At 42.7% G+C, this 23,683-nt stretch overlaps 2 protein-coding genes across 2 annotated transcripts; both read left to right on the top strand.

Annotated features, from left to right (window-relative positions):
• Positions 1-2,556: 2,556 nt before the first annotated feature.
• Positions 2,557-3,726, top strand: LOC130693108 (uncharacterized). Its single transcript, XM_057516230.1, has one exon. The coding sequence runs from the start codon at positions 2,557-2,559 to the stop codon at positions 3,724-3,726; it is 1,170 nt and encodes a 389-aa protein (XP_057372213.1).
• An 11,636-nt stretch (positions 3,727-15,362) lies between these two features.
• Positions 15,363-16,865, top strand: LOC130693683 (venom allergen 3 homolog). The gene is made up of 7 exons (XM_057516870.1): positions 15,363-15,490; positions 15,595-15,702; positions 15,769-15,945; positions 16,039-16,120; positions 16,208-16,346; positions 16,416-16,512; positions 16,577-16,865. Exons 1-7 carry the CDS (start codon positions 15,377-15,379, stop codon positions 16,724-16,726), a joined length of 867 nt encoding a protein of 288 aa, XP_057372853.1. The 5' UTR covers positions 15,363-15,376; the 3' UTR covers positions 16,727-16,865.
• Positions 16,866-23,683: the final 6,818 nt, after the last annotated feature.

Below are 23,683 nucleotides of genomic sequence, written 5' to 3'. Positions count from 1 at the left end.
GCACCACGAACTTAGAAAATGCTGAGTACCCCGTGCTACTAGCTGTAATGCCGTTAAAACTCCGAAGCGAGCTAAAAGCGGTCAAGACTTATGCTCTCTTCGACACCGGCGCCGGGACAACTTTCATCACGGAAGCCACCGCAAGAACGCTAGGTACCCAGGGACCGAGGAAATCATAATGCATCGGCACATTCCACGGAGAGGACCCGTCTTTTCGATTTCGCAAAGTATCGTTTCAAATAACCTCCAACGACCACTCCGCCACATTTGACGTTCCCTCAGCCTACACCGTTCCATCAATTCGACTCTCACGACGTCAGTTCGACTGGCCAACTCTCAAGCCAAAATGGCACCATTTGCAAGAGTTAGACCTTCCAGCTGTCGACCTATCAAAAGTAAGCGTACTGATTGGTCATAACGTGCGCGGAGCTCACGACATTCTCAACCAGAAAAAGCACCAGCACCCGTAGGCCCTGACGCCATTCTTACCCCGTTTGGTTGGTGTCTAGCAGGGCTTATACCAAAGTCTCTAGCGCCTCTGCCACGCCTAAGAGTTAATTTCATTCGAGCAACCGTTACCGATGTGGAGCTCTGCGAACATGTAAATATGCTCTGGGAAGACGGCAAGATTACGTTGACGAAACCCGTACAGCTCCGACTAACACAGGGCGAAGAAAAAGCCATGAAGATCCTCTAAACGACAATTCCCCACACTGGAGTGCGTTGGGAAATAGGCCTGATGTGGAAAAACGAGGAGGTGAAACTTCCCGATAACTACACTCACGCGCTGAAGTACTTCAAGTGGCAGGAAGAAAAACTCTCGCGTGATCCCGTCAAATCTGACCAATATGATCGTGCAATGCAAGAATATATCACGCTTGGGTACGCCGTCACCGTCGCAAATGAAGAGTCTGGTACAATTGGCCGCACATGGTGTCGTCAACCAAAGGAAACCCGATAAAATTCGTGTCGTCCTCAACTGTTCAGCCACTTTTTGGGGCACGTCATTAAATGATTCACTTTTAAAAGGCCCCGACCTACTCGTCAACTCCATGGAATCATTCTACGGTTTCGCCACTATAAGTACGCCGCAGCTGCTGACATCAAAGGAATGTACCACCAAGTTGCTGACCAAGAACAAGATCAATCGGCGCTACGTGTCGTCTACCGAAGACCCGGTTCCAGGGATTCAATCAAGACCTATCAAATGGCAAGACATGTATTCGGTGCGGTCTCGTCCCCAACTACATGCATTTACGCTTTAAAGAGAACGGCGAGCGACTTCGGAGAGGAGTATCCAGACGCTAGGGAGATCATTACAAAAAATACGTTCGTTGACAAAGTACTTACCTCCCACGACAACGAGAATATATTATGCAGCTACGTCACGCAATCCAAATACCTCTGCGCTCGTGGGGGCTTTCACCTCTGCCAAATCATGTCCAACTCTGGCAAGCTGCTCACCGCATTCAACGTCACGGACTTAACAAAACATGTCTATTACGATCACTTACCAACGGAAGGCACTCTCGGTCTTCTTCTAAACTGGGAAATCGAATCATTCATCTTCAAAGTAAATGTCAACGCCTTGCAACGTCCTACAATGCGTCACGTACTAAAAACCACCGCTGCCATTTATGACCCTCTCGGTTTCTTGGCAGTCGTAATCTTCACTGCTCGAATTTTGTTCCAAGACTGCTGGCGAGCGCAACTCACATGGGACGATGAACTTCCACCAATGCTCAAATCAAGATGAGCCAAATGGACTGAAAACATTCCTCAGCTGCAACGTCTGCAGGTCCCTCGCTGTCTACGTGTCTCGGCAAGCCCAATTTCTATGTCTCTGCATGTTTTCTGCGACGCTTCCGATCTGGCAAACGGCTCAGCAGTGTACTATAGGGCCGTTCATCTCAATGACTATGTATCTACAAGATTAATCATCGGCAAGGCAAAAGTTGCACCGCTCCGTCAACAATCAACGCCTCGACTTCAGCTGAAAGGAGCCATCACCGCTGTTCACCTGCAGCCTCAGTCCAAGAAGAACTGGGACTGGGTGCGGAGACTGAAATCACTTACTGGACTGATTCCATTACCGTCTTGCGCTGGATACACTCAACATCATGTAGATATCATGCATTTGTCGCTCATCGCATCACTGAAATACTAGATTTCTCAGCGCCTCGCCAATGCCGTCACGTTCCAGGCGAATTAAATCCCGCTGACGACGCATATAGGGGAATTCCACCCGAATCTCTATCGGCAACTGATCGGTGGTTCACGGGGCCATCATTCTTGCGCCATCACCCTTCTGCATGGCCAACCACTCCGGGACTCCCGGAACCGTCTGAACTGGATCCTGAAGTTGCACCTATTAGATGGGCCGCACTCATCCTCGTGAACCCAACCAACAAATTGTTTCAATTTTCGCAGCGCGCCCCTTCCTGGAATTGTTACCTCCACGTCATCGGGTGGCTCACGCGATTTTCCCGTCAGTTCGTCACTAGAACCGCAGAACAGTCAAGTCTATCATCGCAAACATCAGCTACGGCTCATGATATGCTTTCGCGTCCGCGTTACCAATATTTACGGTACCTAACCGTCTCAGAAATCCTTGACGCAAAAACGATGGCTCTACGTCTTGACCAGGGCCACTATTTCGCAACTGAACTAGTTCACCTGAAGAACGGGAAGACGCTCCCACCGTCATCCAAGCTGAACAACGTCTCCCCATTTACTGACAACGAGGGCATTCTTCGCGTTCGTGGCCGACTCGAACGAGGTGACTTCGCAGAATTCCTCAAACATCCAGTCATTCTTCACTACGACAGCTCCGTCACCCAACTAGTCATCACCGAGGCCCACAATCGCATCCAACACAAACGAATCGAACACACGATAGCCGCGCTACGCTCCGAATATTATATTCTCCGGTTTCGGCACACCGTTCAACGAGTGCTTTCCAAGTGCCTCATCTGTCGCCACAATCTCGCTAGTCCACAGATTCCTCTAATGGCTGCTCTTCCCGCAAATCGACTACAATCGCACTTGCCGCCTTTCACATTAACGGACATAGACTTTTTCGGACCCTATGACGTAGTAATTCGTCGGAAATGTGAGAAACGCTACGGCGTATTATTCACGTGCATGATAACCCGTGCCGTGCATATCGAAATGGCCTGTGCATTGAACACGGAGTCGATTCTGCTCTCCTTTTGGCGCTTCGCCAATCGTCGTGGCTGCCGTAGTGAAATACAATCCGATAATGGCACCAATCTCACGTCCGGCAGCCGAGAACTACAAGTGGCATTACAAAGCCTAAACACGAAAGCTGTTGCAGACCGTCTTGCTAGACGATCAATCAAATTGAACTTTAATCCACCTGCTGCTCCACATTTCGGCGGCTCATGGGAAAGGCTCATTCAATCCACGAAAAAGGCACTCTCACACGTCTTGAATGGACAAACTTTCACCGACGACTCTCTGTTTTCAGCCTTCGTTGCCGTAGAAAACCTGCTTAACGGTCGTCCCTTAACTTATGTGGCTATTGACCCTCGCGAGCCAGCGCCCCTTACTCCCAATCATTTTTGTTTGGACGCGCAAACATTGAGCCTGTACCAGACTACCAAGCCACACGCCCAGTGGCGTCCATCAAGACCTGGCACCGCAGTCAGACAATCGCGAGCCACTTTTGGCACCGATGGCTCCGCGAATATCTCCCTGATTTGATAGAGCGACACAAGTGGCAACGAGAACGTCACAACTTAGCGATAGGAGATTATGTCCTCATAGCCGACCCACCGTCTCCCTGTGGTGAATGGCTATCCGGCAAAGTTATACACACCTATGCAGGACCCGACGGAGTCGTCAGATCCGTCGTATTCGAACACGAACCAGCGAATTCGACAGACCTGTTGCAAAACTTTGCATCTTCGAAAACGCATCCTACGATGTTTCGTCCCGAAACGGGGCCGGCGATGTTTCGGATGCGTCTACGTCGCCTAGTGAGGAAGTGCCTCCCCAGCCTCCTGGCATTACCCCGTAGTGATTGTCACCTATGATAGAAGCGACCTCACCTAGCAAATCAAGCAGACAGGCAGTATACTGTAATCACTTTGAAAATACACGAAAGTCCAATTACTCAATTCCGTCTAAACTTCGTCTTAGCCTCACGTCCCTGTACACTTGCAAAGCACAATCTTACCAAGATTGGCGGAGACCCACAAAGCCTCCGCAATAGTATTGATGTTTTGGGAAAAATGCAAGAATACCTCAAGATTTTACACTTACGGGGTTCACATCGGCGGTGCATTTCATGATAAACGCGTATGATCGAAAGCAATCTCATTCTGATCAAACTCAAAAATTGAAAATGGTTTCAAGTTTTCAACATGCTACTTGGCAGTGTCAAGAGTTTTTGCAGTCAGATGTTTAGTGGTGTTCTTCGTAATGTTGGAGACTATAGGAGAAGCAATTCCCCACGTACTCTCCAGTGTTGCGCTTACTTGATGTGAATGAGCGTACGTTTATGTTGCTCGCAATGAAAAATTATTTTTTTAAATGTTTCTTATAGGGAGGATTTCGTTAGCAATCAACATTTGAAATTTTGGAATGATTGATTGATATCTTGTAATATTTCTGGTATCTACCCTGAGATTTCGACCCAATTTTGACAATACTTAAAGGACGATATTGTGACGGGCACTACGATAATTCACTAGGTAGTTGTTTAAGCGAATGACTCTCCTGCTAACTGCACTCAGTGCATTGGCTGCCACACTAAACACTCTAAATACAACTGTCAACTGAGAGCCCCGTGTCACTCGTAGGCTCTCCTGTTTAAAGGAAAACGTCGTTACCCGCCATGGGTGACGCGGGAAGTAGAAAGAAGATGGTCACGTAGATAACCTCTACGTGACCGTTCGATTGGAAAACGCATAGAAAGGTGTAAGCTATTCCGGTAAGATACTCAAGTAAAATTCTACTGGACCATACAGTAGTGAAAGCGGAGAAAAGGGTTGGGGGCTGATGCACGAGGCGTCCTTGATCCGTGGATGTCCTCCGAATCCACGTCACAATAAAAGACTTCCGAAACTGTAATGGATAAAAAAAATCAAAAATGGTAAAATTTCTCTCCAGTGTTACTGACGAAAAAAAATCACCTGAAGCGGACCCTGCCGAGAAACAAGACATTCTTAATGTTTTCTCGAATATCCTTCATGGCATTAAAGCACTTGAGTTGGACGTTAAACACAAATCAGAAATGACCTACGTGCTCTCCAGTGTTACCCGTGAAGAAAACACACCAGATGTAGGTTTACTTATGAAAACCGACATGATGAAGGTGTTCTCGAAAATACTTCATGACCTCAATGGATTGGAAACAGACCTTGATCAGAGATCAAAAATGAATAATATGCTCTCTAGTGTTACTGATAAATCGCCTGAAGCGGGCCCTGCTGAGAAAACAGATATGTTGCATGTTTTCTCGGATATCCTTTATGACATTAACGCGCTTAAATTGGGTGTTGAAGAAAAATAGTACATCCATGGTGTTACGACTTGTAGTCGGTTCGATTTATCAACTCTTTGTATTTTACTTCCGTGCTTGAGACGCGCACACAACTGTACAATACGACGCGTTGGGGTCAACTGGCCTGCAATCTGGAGATGGTGCCGTAGGGCAACACAAGAAGGGATAGACGTTTCTGCAACGTCATTCCATGCCTTATTTTTTCTTTGTAAATGCATTTCGGCTTGAGAAACACAGGGTTCGAGGGAACAATCAAATAACAACATTATTCTTGACACTGCTGTGTGGTTTTGTCCAGTTGTGGGCTGGATACTTCAGTTATGGTTTTGCCCATCGGCGTGCGCGTCTCGGGGTCTCGGGCTGATCAGAAACAGGGACTTCGGCTATCAGTTGTTCGGGGCGAGGGCTTGTCGGAATGGGCCTTGGCGGCGGTCCGCCAGGCATTACAGGGATTCGGGAGCAAAGGAAACGACGGTTTCGACGGAAAATGCGACCAGCTGGTGTCTTAATAAGGTAGTTCCGATGTTGACCCACCTCCACCACCACACCAGCGGTTTCCCAGCGCTTAGTGATCAGATGTTGGATGAGGACATGATTTCCTACAGCTAATGACGGTAAGGGATGGGCTTTTCGATTGTAGTTTTCCGTGCGGAGGTCTGATGCGCGGCGTGCTCTCTTTCCCAGCACGTCAGATGCACGTTGCCATTCTGGGGCGAAAGAACGGCGGTGAGCTGATAGGCAATCTCGAACTTGACGTTGGAAGATGAGCTGGGCTGGAGATAACGCTCAGAGCGGAGAGCATTTCTGAAGAGAAGGATGGCTTTGGTGAACTTGTCTTCGTCAAAACATCCAACTATCCATGATCCTGCGATTAATTTTTTCATTGATTTGATGCCTGCTTCGGCGATTCCATTAGATTAGAGATAGTGCGGCGATGACGTTCCAGCTGATTTGCCCCAGTCGGAGAGAAAAGTTGTGAATTCTACTGCAGCAAACTGTGGTCCATTTTCCGACCAAAACTTTACGGACGCTCATACATTCGAGAAGAATGTGCGTACAGCGTCAATGACTTTGCGGGCGGAAGTGTTGCTGTTGGGAAATGCGACGACATGTGGCCATCCACTGAACTGGTCGATGAGTATTAAAAATCGTCTGCCCCTGACGGAAGCCAGATCAGCGTGAATCTGCTCAAAAGGGCGCTGCGCGGGTTCGTTCGGGCGAAGCGGTTCAGGGGGTGAGACGGCAGATGAGCCGTACATTCATCACAAATTTTTGCCGCGTTCTCTATGTCTACATCCATTTGCGGCCATTAGACGGATAGTCGGGTGCGTTAACGGAGCCTAGTAGCTCCTTGATGCATACGGAGGATGTCTTTAAGTATATCCTGACGGATGGCTTTAGGGATGACTATGCGTGATCGGACAACGATCATGCCGTCGGTGTCGTCGATAGCTAGTCGATCGCGTACGAACCAGTAGGGCCTAAGGGAGGGTGGAAGGTTGTATTTGTTAGGCGGAAAACCTCACATGATGGTTTTGCGTAACTCTGTGTGAGTTCGGTCTGATGCTGCAATTTTTTTAGCTCGTTCGAGTATTGGGTCCAGGATCGTGGTGTCTGCACCACAGATTGTGTTAATAATGGCAAGGCGAACGGAGTTTGATGAAATGCCTTCAGCGATTACATCAGATGTTGCGGCTCTGCCGACTGGTGCCCGGCTGAGCGCATCAGAATCCAGGGATCCATCTGGTTCGGATGTCGTATCGTTCCATTTTGGGACGGAGACGCAACAGGCGTGGATTATCCAGTTTGTCCAAGCTGTACTCGTTCAGGATGGGGACAGGGGGTTGGTGGTCGGTCACTAGCTCAAACGTTGGCAGGCTTTCAAGGAATTGCCTGCATTTCTCCATGGCCCAAGCATTCAAGCTCGATCATTGCGTATCGGGTTTCCGTGTCTAATAAAAATCGCGCTCTAGCTTGCACCATCTTCCAGCTGCCGTCGGCTCCTCGTTGTTTCAGGACGAATCCAAGGCCCTTGAGACGGGATGCGTCAACATGCAGTGCTGTTGGACGTGAGGGATCGTAAAAATGTGGGTTAGGGATGACCGAGAGAGCGGATCTTGCCTCGTTGAAAGCTTGGTCATGGATCGTAGTCCATTCCCATTGAAAACACTTTTTTAGTAGTGGTGAGAGAGGGGCTAGTGAGGTGGCTATTTTGTCAGAAAAGTTGCCAATTTGTTGCCAGAGTCCGAAAAATGATCTCAAATCGGTGACGTTTCCTGGTTTTGGAAATTCTCTAATAAATGTCGTCAGCTCGGGATCAGTTTGGAATCTACTACCATCAACTATATATCCGCCAAACTTTACCAAAGGCTGGGCGAATATTAGTTATTTCTTATTCAGTGCCACTGTGTGCTCAGTCGCGAGAGCGAATAATGAGCGCACCAGTTCTCGGTGCTCTTCGTAAGTGGCGGAAAAAAATATAAGGATGTCTTCAACGACCCGATGGCTATTCGGGATGTCGTCAAAAACGTCTGACACACGGCGGCTGTAGTCATCACCTACATGGGTCAAGCCGAATGGTAACTGTAGGTATTGGTACCGGCCAAATGAGGTGGAAAAGGTCGTGAGTTCGGTCGACTCCTCGTCCAGTAACACTTGGTGGTAGCCTTTCAACGCGTCCACCACAGTGAAAATTTCATTCCAGTTGGGATTGTACGGAGCGCTTGGAACGGTGTCACGGTCTCAAATCACGGGCGGATAATGCACTTGTTTAGATTCACGAAGTCTACACAAAGGCTGATGTTTCCATCCGGCTTCATGACTGGGACAATGGGATGAATCCATCTCGTTGGGTAGGTGACTTTCTTGATTATGTTCTGCTGTTCTAATGAGTCCAGTTCATTCTTTAAACGAGTCATTAGCGGCACGGCGACAGGTCGAGAACCACGGATTGCAGTTGGCTGGACATTGTCTTTTAACTCGAAGTGACATGGTGGGCCACTCATGGGCCGGCAGACGCCGTCTAATATGGTTGGGAAGACATCCATTAATTTCTGCAGATCCCTTTCATTGCCTGTCACGGTTGTTGAATTGTTGCTAACCATAGACATGGCTGGCGCTACGTTGGAAGAGAGCAATCTAGAAAAAATTTGCTCGACGTCGACCGTTGGTGTGGGCGGTATAGGTGCAATAGGCGGTGAGGAAGGTGTCGCAGTAGGTATGTCATTCCCGAACGTTACTTTTTTATTTGTTTTTACTTGACTACCTCAGCCATGCGGGTATCCGGGAGGTAACATCCCCATAGCCATTTGGGTCCGTTTCGAGAGGACCGGTTGCCTCAGGTCGTGTAGAACGTGTATGGCGGTTGTGACGGGTCGCCTTACTTCATCATCAGCCATCCAGTCGAGGGTGGCCAGGAATTGATGATGACTGTGCTAACCGCTGTCTCGGGTGCTGCAGCGTGTCGCAGTTTCACCTTAGGAAAAAGTTTTCGGTATGCGGAGGACGGAATAGCGTCAATTTCGGCTCCGGTGTCAGGCAAAAAAGGGACGGTTTTGCTGATAGTCGGTCCACGACGAGGTGAGATGGTAACTATGACCGACGTGCGGGGCATTCTTCTTTTGGATTCCTTATTTTTGCCCCGCAGTTCCAGCAACCCTCTGAGGTTAGTTGAATGTTGGGGCTCTTCCCACCCGGCTTAAAGTTTGGATTTGAATCTTCTTATCCGTGCCACTTGCTTTTTCCTCGGGCCGCTGCTTATTTTTCTTGTACGTTGATCTGGTTCGTTGGATTGAAGCGGCAGTATTCTGATTGAGGTTGCTCTGATGTTCTAGAGAATATACCAAACATGGCAAATGCGTCGCAGACTTATACGATGAAGAAGAATCACAGGAGTTATCGTCACTTGACATGCAGTTCAACGGAATGAAGGACAAAATCTCATCTTTCTATTCACTGCAAGATACAAATGGTAAACTGAGAGTTCTAAAGTCAATTGCAAAACCTTCCGGAGGAAGATTCCTATCCAACCGATAGAGGAAAAATCTGAGTCAATCTCGTCTGCACCTCTTACAACTTAACCTTTTTCTACTTTCGACTACAATTCAATAAGAATATTGTTTGTGTAATTTGGCCTGAACAAAATATAAAAAATTAAAAAAAAGATTGTTATTTCATTTTATTATAAAATAGTGATTAAGATTAAGGTTATTATTATTGTCGCGGGGAAAAAGAAGAGTGATTAGCTCTTCACAGGGATGATTCACGCTGCACCCACTTCTAGAAAAATACGGACATACTCAGTCCCGGACAGGGTTAAGTCGCGCAACAGTATAAAACGCTGTTGCGGAACTCCGTTGGTCAATTCCCCAACCGTGGAGCTCTCGGAATTTACTGAGGGCTTACTGCGGAATACTAGCGGGCAACTACAGCGGCATTTTGGCGGATAGAGGCAATGGGCGGGTAGACGGGCACAGATAGAGAGTGTTTCGATTTAAGACTAAGGGGTTGACAAACAAAAAAAAATGACAAATAAGGGCATTAAAAATATGTTAGTGCTACGTATTCCCCGGCTCTGGAAAGGCTCAAAGTTACAAGTACCATAAATAGCATAGTACATCAGAAGCAGTCCATGTTTCAAAGCAACTGCGCTACGCATGTTTAGCTCCAGAGATGGCGTTTTGGCGGCTGTGTTCGAAATTCGAAAAGAAGAAAACTGTGATAAAGGAACAAGGGGAAAGTGTGGCTAGTAGGCACAGGTGTATGTTGGTTAATCCATTTTTTCGCGACCAGCAATAAAATTGAATTCCTGGAAAAATAATTTGCTTTTAACAGCATAAACCCACAACTTTTAAAAGAAAAACCCGCCCAGATGATGCGTAATTAAAAAATAAAAGAAGTTTTTCGGTTTAAAATAGTTTTGCCTACTTATTTACAATTCTGCAACTGGAGGTTTGCGAAATTATTTTAAAATTTCAAAAAATATAATTTAAATGAAACATTCATTCTTCTTTCTAAACACACGATTCATTTTTCTTAATGTGCCATTTTAATTACGGAAAAAAACAAATTTCTAAGATGCCCCTATTTTGGGGCAAACAACGAATATACCTAAACAAAATAAAAGAATATGAGAATCAATAATGAAGGGAGTATGGAGTTGTGGGAGATAAGCTTACTATTAAGATTTTTCTTAAACGAGGGCAACAAACTCGCCAATGACACATTAATCAATAGTACCGATATGTTGTGTTCCGGTCAGGTCAAATACTACCACACTAGCTGAACGAAAATTTACTATCTATAGATCTTTTCGTTTTATCCACCACCGAATTCAGTATTTTGGTTTCCGGTTTTTTTATCCATTACAGCTTCGGAAGTCTTTTATTGTGACGTGGATTCGGAGGACATCCACGTGTTAACGATTGATATGTGGAGTCTGAGGACATATACGGATTTAGGACGCCTCGTGCATCAGCCCCCAACCCTTTTCTACGCTTTCACTACCGTATGGACCAGTAGAATTATCTACTTGAGTATCTTACCGGAATAGCTTACCCCTTTCTATACGTTTTCCAATCGAATGGTCACGTAGAGGTTATCTACGTGACCATCTTCTTTCTACTTCCCGCGTCACCCATGGCGGGTAACAACGTTTTCCTTTAAACAGGAGAGCCTACGAGTGACACGGGGCTCTCAGTGGACAGTTGTATTTGAAGTGTTGAGTGTGGCAGTCAATGCACTGAGTGCAGTTAGCAGTAGAGTCATTCGCTTAAACAACAACCTAGTGAATTATCGTAGTGCCCGTCACAATATCGTCCTTTAAGTATTGTCAAAATTGGGTCGAAATCTCAGGGTAGATACCAGAAATATTACAAGAAATACATCAATAATTCCAAAATTTCAAATGTTGATTGCTAACGAAATCCTCCCTATAAGAAACATTTAAAAAATAATTTTTCATTGCGAGCAACATAAACGTACGCTCATTCACATCAAGTAAGCCGCTGAATTTTCCATACGAAGAGCAGTCGATATTTCGTACATATACCTGTAGCTATTAAAGGCCCGTATCATTTCTGCGCTATATAATTAATCGCGCTAATCTGGTAGCATTGAAAACTAACGATCGCTCTGTTGCTGTAAAGTTATAGTCGTGCATACGGTGACAAAACCTAGCTTTGGTGATTAATGATTGATTAAAAATCTGAGAGGTAAGAAGCCATTGTATTGAATATGTCCACAGGCAGCAGTCACATACACAGTTCAAAACGAACTGGACTTGTTGGCTGGCCATACCTCCAGATGGTTATCCTTTGCTGGCTGTCTGCATTTGCATATATAGAATAGCTATGAATACAAGGCATTCGACAGATATATTTGATCGAGTTTGGTTTGACCGCATGAAATAAGAGGACCTCCAACTGACCGATAAGGTAGACCAATGCGACATGTTTCGGTTGACGTGATGAATTGGACCTTGTGCCCTGTCGTACGTGAGCTTGTTCAACACCTATTCTTTTCTTCCTATTATTTGTCTTCTTTGATAAGGACTAAAACTGGTTTGTTTCTGTTTTCCATTTTCCCTTTTTTTCGTTTACTTTCTTTCTCCCTCCTCTTAAATTGTCACCTTCTTTTTTGCCCGTTACTAGCCCAACCTTCTACTTCGTCGCGTAACGAGTTCTGCACCAAGCCGCCATTGGAGACGATATGGATGAATAAAACATGTAATGCAGATAACCTTGTTCGGTGGGAAAGACGAGTTATACGTTGAATATTAAACGTTCGTTGACAACACCATGCTATTTGTCTTGCTTTTCTTTGTTTTTCTTTCTTTATTATTTATTTATATTTTTCTTGCTGTCCATCTCGTTAGTTGGTAGCTAAATTGGCTAGTTCTAACCCATTTCTAGTAGACCTATCGTTCTTTTGTGTGTTTCTTTCCGATAAATTCAGCCATCTCGATTTTTCTTGCACATTTCTTCTTGCATTTTTTGTTGCGCATGCAAATGTATGTGCATTCCAGTTTTCATTTAAAGACTGCCGTTCAAGTGGTAAATGGAAATCAAAATTTATGCCAAGCAAGATCATGGCCACTTTTAAGTTTACTGTTTATGTGTTTCTTAGTGCTGAAATGATCAAATGATGTCAAACGACCCTTTTAAAAAGGCTTTGGCTGACATATCAAAGGACAAGACGGCATACTCGTTTAGACACCTTTCTTTCTAAAAAAAATGGAAATATGCCAATGCTAACGATAACCCTAATTTAAACATTAACCAAATTTACCTACGATCATAGAGCAGTATGAAATTATGCTAAGAACTTGTTTGAAATTCTCCGTCACGTTTATCTATCCAGACGTCTATTGCCTAAACAGAAAGTGATTTCGTCATAGTTGAACAAAAAATAATATATTTGTTTAAGAGCTGTGATGCGATTAGGTACGTCTGCTAGTCTTCAGTAGCGCCGGGTTGTCAATAAATCTCCATACGAAAACGGACTGCAGTTCTAGTGAAATCTATTGCAACAAAAGCTTTTGTTGCACTAAGGGCCTTTTCCCCCTATTGTATCGAAATATTTCGTTGCGCTCAGACCGTTTTTCCACTATCGCACTGCAGCTTTGTAACTCATAAACAAAAGCCTTCAACAATAATAATATGTAGCATAATGAAATTTTTAGTTATGATGAAGTCATGCTCTTTGAGCATGATTTCAATTCCAAACTCCTGAAAACAGGTATAAGCTCATCCTAATATAAATAGCCGTATTCAACGATTGCATAAACAGAAATTTTCAAACACTTTGTTGTGACCGTAGTTTAAGGACTTTATTTCACTGACACAAATGAATAAGTAGACTTACAAACACTTCAAGAAGATCTTGGTTACTAACTGACTTCGGGCTTGGACTTCGGGGTTTTTTTATAGATTCGGGAGACAACGTATTAGTTACGTCCCCCAAGAGTCGTCGCCTCGATTTTCCCATTAACTCTTATTGCCACATGCAATAAACTGTAATTCTATTCCCCAGTGACTAACATTAGTTCTAGGGAGTCCAACGCCCCAACACACTTCTTGCCTTAACTAACGGTTCTTATTTTTTCCGAAATTGTACTTTTCTATCATCCACGTGCAACCCTCAAAACACTCTCATTCCCACTAAAGGGAATTTTGTCCTCTATCATATGGTGCATATTCAAGCACGGTTAAAACGACAGAAAAGTGAAAGTTTTTCGAAATTTTTCAAGACCCCCCCCCCAAAAAAAAAAAAAAGAACAAGTGATGTGACGGTAATATTCCGCTCGTATCCAGGCTGCGATTATGTTTTAAATTTCACTCAGTTTCTTGTTACAATTACAAGGATCCCTAATCAATACAGTACGGCACGGCCGCAAATCTAAGAAAATTCTTTATTACAAAAGTATTAAAGTCACTAACAATATATCCAGTATAACTAGACATAATCATCACGCAAAATCCAAGGCAAAGACTTCATGTTGAATTTAAATGTATTAAATATATTCGTATTAATCATGTTAGGCTAATTGCTGTAGCAATAACTGTTCGAAGATATTAAATTTACCCTGTGCAGCCGCCCTTACAAGCAGATCGGCTATAGTGCCCTAATTCAACGTTCCCGGCTGATGGCTAGGATGAGACGGAGAAAGTGGTTGTTGTTGCTGTTGTTTCGGACCAGTCACAAGCAGATGAGATAGCAATGAAGCCAACAGGTTTAAAAAACGCAAATTCGGACATTCAAGACACCGTTCATAGTAATACTAATAATATATTTTAAAAAAAAAGGAAACTGGTTTATGTGTTCTTGACGAATGCTTGCAGCCATAGACTTTTGGAGAAAAGTTTCCCTACGACCGACTGGAAATTATGTTAAAGCCTCAATTTACGCCCAAGGAGCCACTAGATCTGCCTGTCCAGCTCCGATTTCAAACAATGAAGGTAAGTACTCTTGAAAAATGCACAACTTTTCGAAATTTGTTCCGCCATTTTTGAAATGATATACTACTAAAACTATTTCATATAGCAGTAAGGGTTTTTCATGGTTTAAAACATGGCGAAGGAAATTTTAGTGGTTCAATGCATTGCGCATGAAAAGCCGGCTTCAGCTGAACAATTTTGAAGTCTTCGGTGTAGCAGAGTATTAGCTATCGTTTGTATACGCATTGAAAGATCGATTGGCGGTGAAATAGGACTGAAACGAAATAGGACTGGAGAAATAGGACTGGGAGAATTAGGACTGACTTTTAAAAACTTTTAGGACAGTCCTATTTCTCCATGGCATCAGTCCTATTTCTCCTCGGCATCAGTCCTATTTCTCCTTAGAAATAGTTCTATTTCATTTACCTTGTTCCAAGGGGAACGATGAGCCTCCAATCCGGTAGGCAATGTATTGCGTAAGAGCGCCGGCTTATATCCATTTCTCTTTTTCAAAAAACGATCTTCTCCGATCTTTCTCATCACGATCTTTTCATTGAGATCTACGGCGAAAAAAATGTCACGCGCTACGGATTTATTCAACACGTAAGTGCCAACATGTGGTGACCTAGTTCCGTTCGTCAACCCCCGACCCGGACGCTAACATTGCAATACGACCTAGATTTCATTAGATCCGTTTTTTTACAGACGAACACGTCACCCTAGTAAGTTTGTTGCACTTATTTTGTGTTTTTCGTATTCTAAGGTGCACTAGTTTTAATTGGAGCGCAAGCTTTGTTTCAGTCAACACCTTTGTGCTGTTCTAAATGCAGCTGGATCCGTTTCGAATTAAACACTTGCGTTCCAAATTTTGTGATACGCTTACAATCCGGGAAAAATAAATGTATAAATAATGAGGTGTGAAACAGCTTATATACACAGAGCATTGTTTGCTTGTTCTACTCTAGTCGAAATGAAACTTTTCGCTGTATCCTTGGTGATCACCGTCATCCTATCCGCTTGCGGAGTAAGTATTTTTCATGAAAAAAAAATCTATGTGTACATTTTCGCTTATATTCAAACTTGTTTTTAACCATTCTGATGCTTAATTAATCATTTTTGTATGAAAAGGAGGCCCAGGTGGTGTTGCAGCTAACTAAGAGCCGCACAGCTCAAAATGCATACTGCAACATTGCTACGTGCAGCGTTCCTACCGAAAATACCCTCTGCAAATATTCGGTATACTCTTAAAGATATTCAATGGTAATGATAATAAATTCATGATATTCATTTTGTTACAAATAGAATTTAACCTGGGGAGCAGCTTGTTTACCATCGTATCTAACGAAATCGAGCGTCAACGCCGAAGAAATTGACATCATTTTACAGACGCATAACGATTACCGGCGCAAAGTTGCCAAGGGTCTCGAGACCAGCGGAACTCCAGGTCCTCAGCCATCGGCGTCTAACATAAGGCAATTGGTATGTAAAAACTCCTTGTATTTTTCACCGTAAAAACATATTCTAAGTGCCTTTGAAATGTTATGATATCTTCAATGTTTGTTTTTTGTTAAGATCTGGGATGAAGAATTGGCCGTAATGGCGCAAACGCACGCCCAGCAGTGCGTATTTAACCACGACAAGTGCCGTAACGTCCGTAAGTAAAATTGTTAAATACGCTATACTTTGTCCAGAATCAGCCTATTTAATTTCGATATTTGACACGGTTTTTATATACCAATAGCCCGATTCCGAGTGGGTCAGAATATTTACATTTCTGGGGCTTCTGCCGACGTGCTAGACTCCTCTGATTGGCCTGCAGCTGTTACGTCTTGGTATAATGAAGTTTTTGACATGACACCTGCTTATGTCACAAGCTTTCCGTAAGAAAATACCAAACCGAGTATTTTCTACTGTAGGAGTGTTAATTCTCATAATATCTCATGGTATAGATCAAATCCACCCGCTGTTATTGGACATTACACTCAAGTTGTATGGGCGACTACTTATACCGTAGGCTGTGGAGTGGCTTACTATCAATCGACTGCTGTAAGGCATTTTTTCTTCTTAAGCAATTGAACTTTGACGCTGATCCTGTCTTTGATGTGGCCAGACTTTTGGAGAAGATTTTCCCTACAATAGGCTCTATGTCTGTAACTATGGACCGACTGGAAATTATGTCAATTCCCCAGTTTACGCCCAAGGAGCCGCTGGATCTACCTGTCCAGCTTCGACTTCAAACAACGATGGATTGTGTGCTTGAAAATTCACAACTTTTTAAAATTTGTTAGGCTAGTTTTGAAATGATATACCACCGAAGCCATTTTTATAGCAGCCAGGGTTTTTCACGGTTTAAAACATGGCAAAGGAATTTAGTGGGTTCAATACATTGCGCATGAAAATCCGTCTTCAGTTTAAACAATATTTAAGTCCTCATTATTCTAGGTCTCAGCTGAGGTTGTTATATGCCTTGACTGATCTTATTTAAATACCTTGATTAATCGACGTTCGCTGTCAATGAACGACCGGAAACCAAACGCATTGGCAACTGTTGCTCCGATGATAAATCCTAGGCCATATCATCCATTTATCCAATGATAAAAATCAAACGTTATATTAGGTGGCTTTACAAGAACGTGTTGTCAACCAAATGTGTGCATTCCTATTTAAATGGCCGAATAGTAATAGATAAGTAATTTGATCGAATATCACCGATGCAAACATCAGAAACGACCAGATACAATCAATGAAAAAGAAAATGGGAACACAATGAAAAGCATCGATTGATCGATGCCGACCAAAGTTCTTGACGTCAAAATTTTTTTTTCAGTGTTTTTGTATTTAGGTAGACCGCAGGTTAGTTGAAGCTAATAAATAATAAGCCATCTGGACGGAAAGTATTTCCACGATGTCGGAAACTGCGATTTGGGGCCACGAAATCAGAGATGCAAATTATTTTTAACTTATCACGAATTTGTTTTCTTATCTTGAATTTTCACCTATATTATTATGGCAGTTTGGAAAAAATATACAGTATATATGCCCCTTAGTACTATGGCGTTGTCGATCTTCAACTAGAGTTACAAGATTGAGTAAAATTGTCAGAAATAATCAATAAGAAAACTAGATTGATAAATAACTGGGGGTTGATGGCTGAAATGTCCTATTAAAAGTATATTGCGCGTTAGGCCACAACACGAGCATTACCTTTAATTCAATACATTATGTAAATCGGATAGCTCTTAGTCTCCTCGTCATAGATCTTGATGACTGAATAATTACATTTGTTATTAGTTACATTTGCATGTATGTACGTGTGTGTTGTGACCAGCATATATTGACATCCACAAAAAAATTGCGAATGAAGTTATTTTACGTGTCTCTACCCGTTCAACTACATTTTGGCTGAGATATTCTAGCTGTTCATGTACAGATTGGCAGAGAAAATCAGGACACGCTTACAGGAAAAAGGATTTAAAGTGGGCAAGTGTCTAGTGTGACTTACTACTCGCAACAGTTGACTGATCACTGCAATTTTTTCCAGTTATTTTTAAAATGAACTTTATTCGAATTTTGGAGCGCCATTAATGATACTTTGAAAGTTTATGTTTAAAAATAAAATAAATGAATATTTCGTTTAAATAAGGCAGGCAGCTCAGCTATTGAATAAGCTTAATGCTGCTGAGTCCTTCGAAGTAAAAAAAATACAAGCTTATGTAACTAAAATAAAATTTGAGTGATGTTGCAATGTTGCTGAGTTTTAATTGGTTTCTTATCCAAAACTAAAAACAATCTTAGCATTACTTTTGTGTTGCTAGTGAGAAATTAGGGAATGCTGAAAAACTTGGATACCTAAGTTCTTTTTTTCCAAAAATATACACATACATATTCTTGGAAGAAATTGACATATACGTTTTTCCCTTCAAACGTATATTGCTTACGTTCTATTTATTATGTTCTGCTCTGTGAGAGCTGCCCAGCAAGGATCCCTTCGTTTGTACCAGTGCCATTGTGTCCTGCTCATTAACTTATTAGACGAAAAAATCTGTTCGATTTGGTGGTTCTACATTGGGTACTTTTACCACTGACTATCACCAAGTTTGGCAGTTTGGTGCTACAGGAAGAAATTGGTAGTTTCTATTCGCATGGAATTCGTTGAACATTATTTACTGCCCAGCATGAATAACGATGACAATCAGCGACGCGATTAGCGTTCTTTTACCATCCATTATTTGAGTTGCGATGGAGTTTGTGTTCCACGGTTGATCGAGATTAACCATGGCAACAGAACGCTCAGGACGATTGTCCAGGAGCTCTACAAACGCAGAAGAGCCACTTAACATCTTGCCCGAACGCCGGAACCCAGTAATCCAGCCCTTATTCCTACCGTTGCTGTTGCTATACCACAGGTAAAAGGAAACCGATAGTGAATTTTAAAAAAATCTATTTAGCTTCATGAAATTCGTGCCGTCGGCTGCAGACGTATACGCCGATGAGTTCACGACTAACGCAAGGCCAGCCCAAAATACATTCATCTAGTCTAGGCGCCCAACCGTTGTCTCGGCAATTGAGTGGCATCGCTTCGCGACCAGCACCTTTTCAACGAATGCGATCAAGGCGTTCACTGCAGGGTCATTCAGTCCACTCGATGAATATCGCATAATTTATGATTTTTATTTATTGTTTGTAGTAATTAAAATTCACGGAGGAATGTGGATTTGATCTGACGAAAGGGCTTTGATCCCAATAACCTTTCCAAGGGCTAAGCGAGGAAATTGGTTTTTTCTCAAATTGCAGCGCATTTTTCAACCATAGTTCGGAGATAACTAATTACTCGAGATTATGAGGGTCACTTTCCACATGAAGTAGGCTATATTAAATGGTGAAGCGAATCCTTTCGTATGATCAATTAGCGGAGTGTGTTTTCTTCCTTGACCCAATGAAACTTTCTTTGTCTATTCTCTCAATATATGATTGTGCTTGTCACATATTTGTATGCGTATATTTTTCCTATTAGCAAACCTGTTAATTAGCGTTCTTCAAAAGGCATGTTTTAAAACTACATTTTAAGGGAAACGTATCTAATTGGATTGCTGAGTTAAATATTGTTACGGAATCGTCGACTAACTGACGATATCAACGTATAGCTTCCGTATCGAGGGAAACAGAGAGGGAATTGTTGACGACTTAGGGGAGAGTTAGTTAGTTCTAGTGTAGTGTTGTGTTAAGTCTGGATGTCCCAAGAAGTCCCCAATCTTAAAGGTTAAAACTATGTTCTGTTAAAATTATTATTCTTATTCTATTGTGTTGTCTTAGTGTTCAGACCGTCCGGGTATTTATGTCGTTGGGACGGACGGTCTGGTGAATCATGTTATCTTATTTGTACAGATCGTCCGGGTATGTATGTTGTTAGTACGGACGATCTGGGTATTGTTTCTTGGTTGTACCTGTTCGTGGTACTGGAAACCAAGGTTAATAGAGTAGGATGTTGGTCAAGACGTCCGATTAAACTCGCCATTTGCTACTTAACTTATGTAAACTAGAAATATCTGTTTAAGAACTTATATTCTAAGTAATAAAGATAATCAATCGGACTGAAACGTAACAATATAGTCTGTTTCAGTTCCAACCTGCAATCATGGGTAAAGTATACATTACACATGTTAAATTGTTTGAGTTAATGTGGTGATGCGGATGTCGTTTTCATGAATGTTTCAAGTAGGTGAAATGATTCTTTATGATCGTTTTGTGGACTTTAAGGAAAGTTTCCCTGCGGAAAAACGTTAACTAATGTGTTTGTTTTATGCCAGGTTACTTTCGCGTGATGCTGCTGCTAGATGTTGTCTTCCTGATAACTGAGTCTACTTTAGGTGTGCCGATGGGTTCATCGTCTGGATCCGCTCACAACTACCATACCACAAAGGCCCCTGAGTATTACACCACAACGTACGCTTCTCCTTCTTACTACACTGAGGCTTCGAAATATTATTCTGCTCTGAGCTACACAAACAACTGTATCGTACTACACCACGACAGAGGCGTCAAAGTACTACGTAGCTCCAATATACTACATCGCAGCTGCTGCATTTTACTACGCTGGGCCGACATGCTATACTGAAGCCCCTAAGTTCTACGCTGCCCCAAGTTACTACACCACAATTTATGCTGCCCCGTCGTACTATACCGAGGCTCCGCAATACTACACAAAGTGTGTAGTTCACATGAACAGCATAGCAATTTACTAAAACAAGTGTTTTAATGGTTTTTAAAACCCTTGTATTATATGACTTCTGTCCATTTGTTTTTAGCCAAATCATCTGCTGGTATGTAGTTGATTTCATGATTTTTTGAACGAGCAGACATCTACCAAGAAAAAGCCACTTTTCTTGGTGTAACCTTCACAAGTCTGGGGAAGCAAAACGCGAAAAATCAATCAAATGAAGTTGGCAAGAAAGAATGAGTTCTTCAAAATTTTGCCAGACCATCTAATGATTGGGAAAAACAGCTAATCTTTAGCCATTCCATTACTAACAGAAATACAGATCGCTTATTGGTCAGTTCGGGCAATACGATGTAACGCCTCACTCTCTGACGCCATCGAAGCAGAAATGGCGAAATGTGGCCAGAAAAGATGAACTGGAAGGCAATGCCTACTATTAGTGCGCGACAAAAAGACGGATTCAGTGCATTCTTAAACTGCATCATTTTCAAAGACCTCTCGTAAATCAAAAGAAAAAAAAAAACGAAAACGATTGTAATTCGAAAATATCACAGCCAAACGAATTGGAGAGACGAGGTGGGCGGGGGGGGGGGGGGGGGTCGGGTTTTTAAGCATTTCTGAAACGTCAGAGTACGACGACGAAGGCAACCAGAAAGCAAAAAATATCTAAAAACTGACCTGGAAATGAAACAGAGAACTTCCATGGCTACGAATTGCATTTGAAATGCATTCAAGCGCAGCACAGCCATCGATAAACTATGGGGTTTACAATGGGCGATTGCATCGTGGTTGCTGCATTTCCGTTCAGGGCGCCAATTGTTTCTCGATCAGCTGACCGACTAACCATCGCCGTTTTTCTTTTTTCACTCTAGTCAGTAATAAACAAAGTAGTGTACGACATGAATAAAAGTCGGTCTACAAATTGTTCAGCAGCAATTCAGGTGGCCCACTGCATCGAGTTACATTTTATACATCATCTGATTTAAACACTTAATTGTTCCAGCCGAATGTGGCTGAAAAATTGTCATGAACACCTATACCCTTACCAGACGCAAATAGAAATAGGGACGAGCAGAAGCCGATACCTTACACCTCCTTTGTGGATGTGAGTTAAAATGGCATTGATGAAACTGATCAGTTGGTCAGCGCAATTTAGCGCTTTTTTCGGGTCGACGTAAAGTAACAGCCTCCATCAGACGAAATCATCGAGTGTTTACAAAACCTCATAACGTTTTACTTGGACACAAAGGAACATAACGCAACGTTGTTCCCATGAAGTCTCTTTGTAATCGATCTCGTTAGTACAGGTAGTATTGAAACAAAGCCACATTTCTTTTATCCAAGGCACCAAAATCAAGTCGGAATGGAGTACACATCCAAGAAAGCAATATAGAATAATAAACCTGAATACTGGGGAAGAGTTCAGACTTACGCTGAAACAGTCAGGTCCAATCACACAGGAACCCCATACCAAAAACCTAAAGTTGGACAACAATTACTAACCACCCCAAGAAACAAACAGAAGCAACAACTTTACTAATGTCACAAATAATAAAAATCACTATAATTCATATCCCAATGCTCTGATGTTTAAATTTTTCATCATTTACATACAAACCAAAGATAGCGCAGTAAAGAAGAACATACCTAGAAGGCCACATGCTGAACGGGGGATGCAACCACTAAACAAACAGCCTGCCATTTAAAAAGAAATTGCAATAAGTTCATTACCCTGTACAAACTCCCGCTATAAACTACTAACTTCATCAGAGCTTACTGTTAATTAAAATCACTTGATCATAAATACGGACCAATAAGCAAGTCATCACGGGAGTAATAAATGAAACCTTGTTAATAAAGGAAACCCCACACGAAGGGCAAAGACTTCTGCACGGCGACACACAGTTCTCTAACCAGTGAAGCACTGCAACCACCAGTACAATTGTTTAAAAAATGTGGAACAAATTCTATTACCAGATTAAAATGGTTCCAGGAAGAGGTGCTCAAACGACCGAACTCCATGGAATAAGCGCGATGCTACAAACGTGTTGGACGACTAAAGCCACCAAACCAAGAATCTGCGTAAAAACATTAAATTGAAGAATGACAATCAGGAACAACGTGCCAAACTGTTCCATCAATTAAACAGGGAATAATCATAAAATTATCAGACCCGAAAGATGTACCATCATTTGGAACAGATCAGCACCATAAAGAAAAAATATTACCTGAAGCGTGATTCAAACAGATTGGCAGAAACATCAGAGAGCGATAATGTAAAGTCGACAAAATCGATACAGCAGATTCTGAATATAAACTTACGGAATCAATTCCTAAGAAAAAATAATAGTTCCAGTATGAAGGTAATTGACGTCATTGAATACAACCAATCAACATTGTCCTTCAGCCTGGGGCGGTAGTAGAAATAATCAATCGAACAACAGAACGAGAAACAAGGGGAAAAAATTACCAAGATGGCCCCAACGACGCGAACACCAAAGCCAACAACTCAAAACCAGGGCCGGTGCAGAATGCACTACAAGGGCATCAGAAACCATCCCGAACCTACTGAGAAACAACACCAGAACATTAAACAATAACAAAGGCGATGAAAAATTGTTGCCCCCGTTTACAAAACAACCGATGGGCAGAAATAACCCCGGTTGCTTCCTACGTGGCAGTGTGATGTACCCCTTTCAAGAAGATGGCACCTTTCTTCCCATTGAATACGGAGATGGCGGAGGCGTGGCGATCAGGAATAAGGAAATTAAACATAATTACCCGAATGATATGACTCCATGAAGGGCACACGATGCACCACAAGTCATAGACCAATGCTCGAAACGACACCAGCTAAAATGTACAAACGCCCAAAGAGTCCTCAGCTAAGCCTACAAAAAAGAAAACAGTTACAGAATACCATCAAACGCCTGCCACCCAAAGGACTACAAGTAAGTTCAGTGAGGGTAAGAGATTTCACGTTTTAGCTGCAGTGCCTCG

This window comes from Daphnia carinata, chromosome 3 (genome assembly GCF_022539665.2).
Source record: "Daphnia carinata strain CSIRO-1 chromosome 3, CSIRO_AGI_Dcar_HiC_V3, whole genome shotgun sequence".
Taxonomy (NCBI): Eukaryota; Metazoa; Arthropoda; class Branchiopoda; order Diplostraca; family Daphniidae; genus Daphnia; species Daphnia carinata.
This window is presented reverse-complemented; position numbering and strand designations above follow the sequence as displayed.

Excerpts from the sequence above, each read along its gene's own strand:
- LOC130693683 (XM_057516870.1), top strand. The coding sequence starts at position 15,377 with ATGAGGTGTGAAACAGCTTATATACACAGAGCATTGTTTGCTTGTTCT. Across the intron at positions 15,491-15,594 it reads TCATCCTATCCGCTTGCGGA|GAGGCCCAGGTGGTGTTGCA; the intron begins GTAAGTATTTTT and ends TTGTATGAAAAG. Across the intron at positions 16,121-16,207 it reads CGACAAGTGCCGTAACGTCC|CCCGATTCCGAGTGGGTCAG; the intron begins GTAAGTAAAATT and ends ATATACCAATAG.
- LOC130693108 (XM_057516230.1), top strand. The coding sequence starts at position 2,557 with ATGCTTTCGCGTCCGCGTTACCAATATTTACGGTACCTAACCGTCTCA.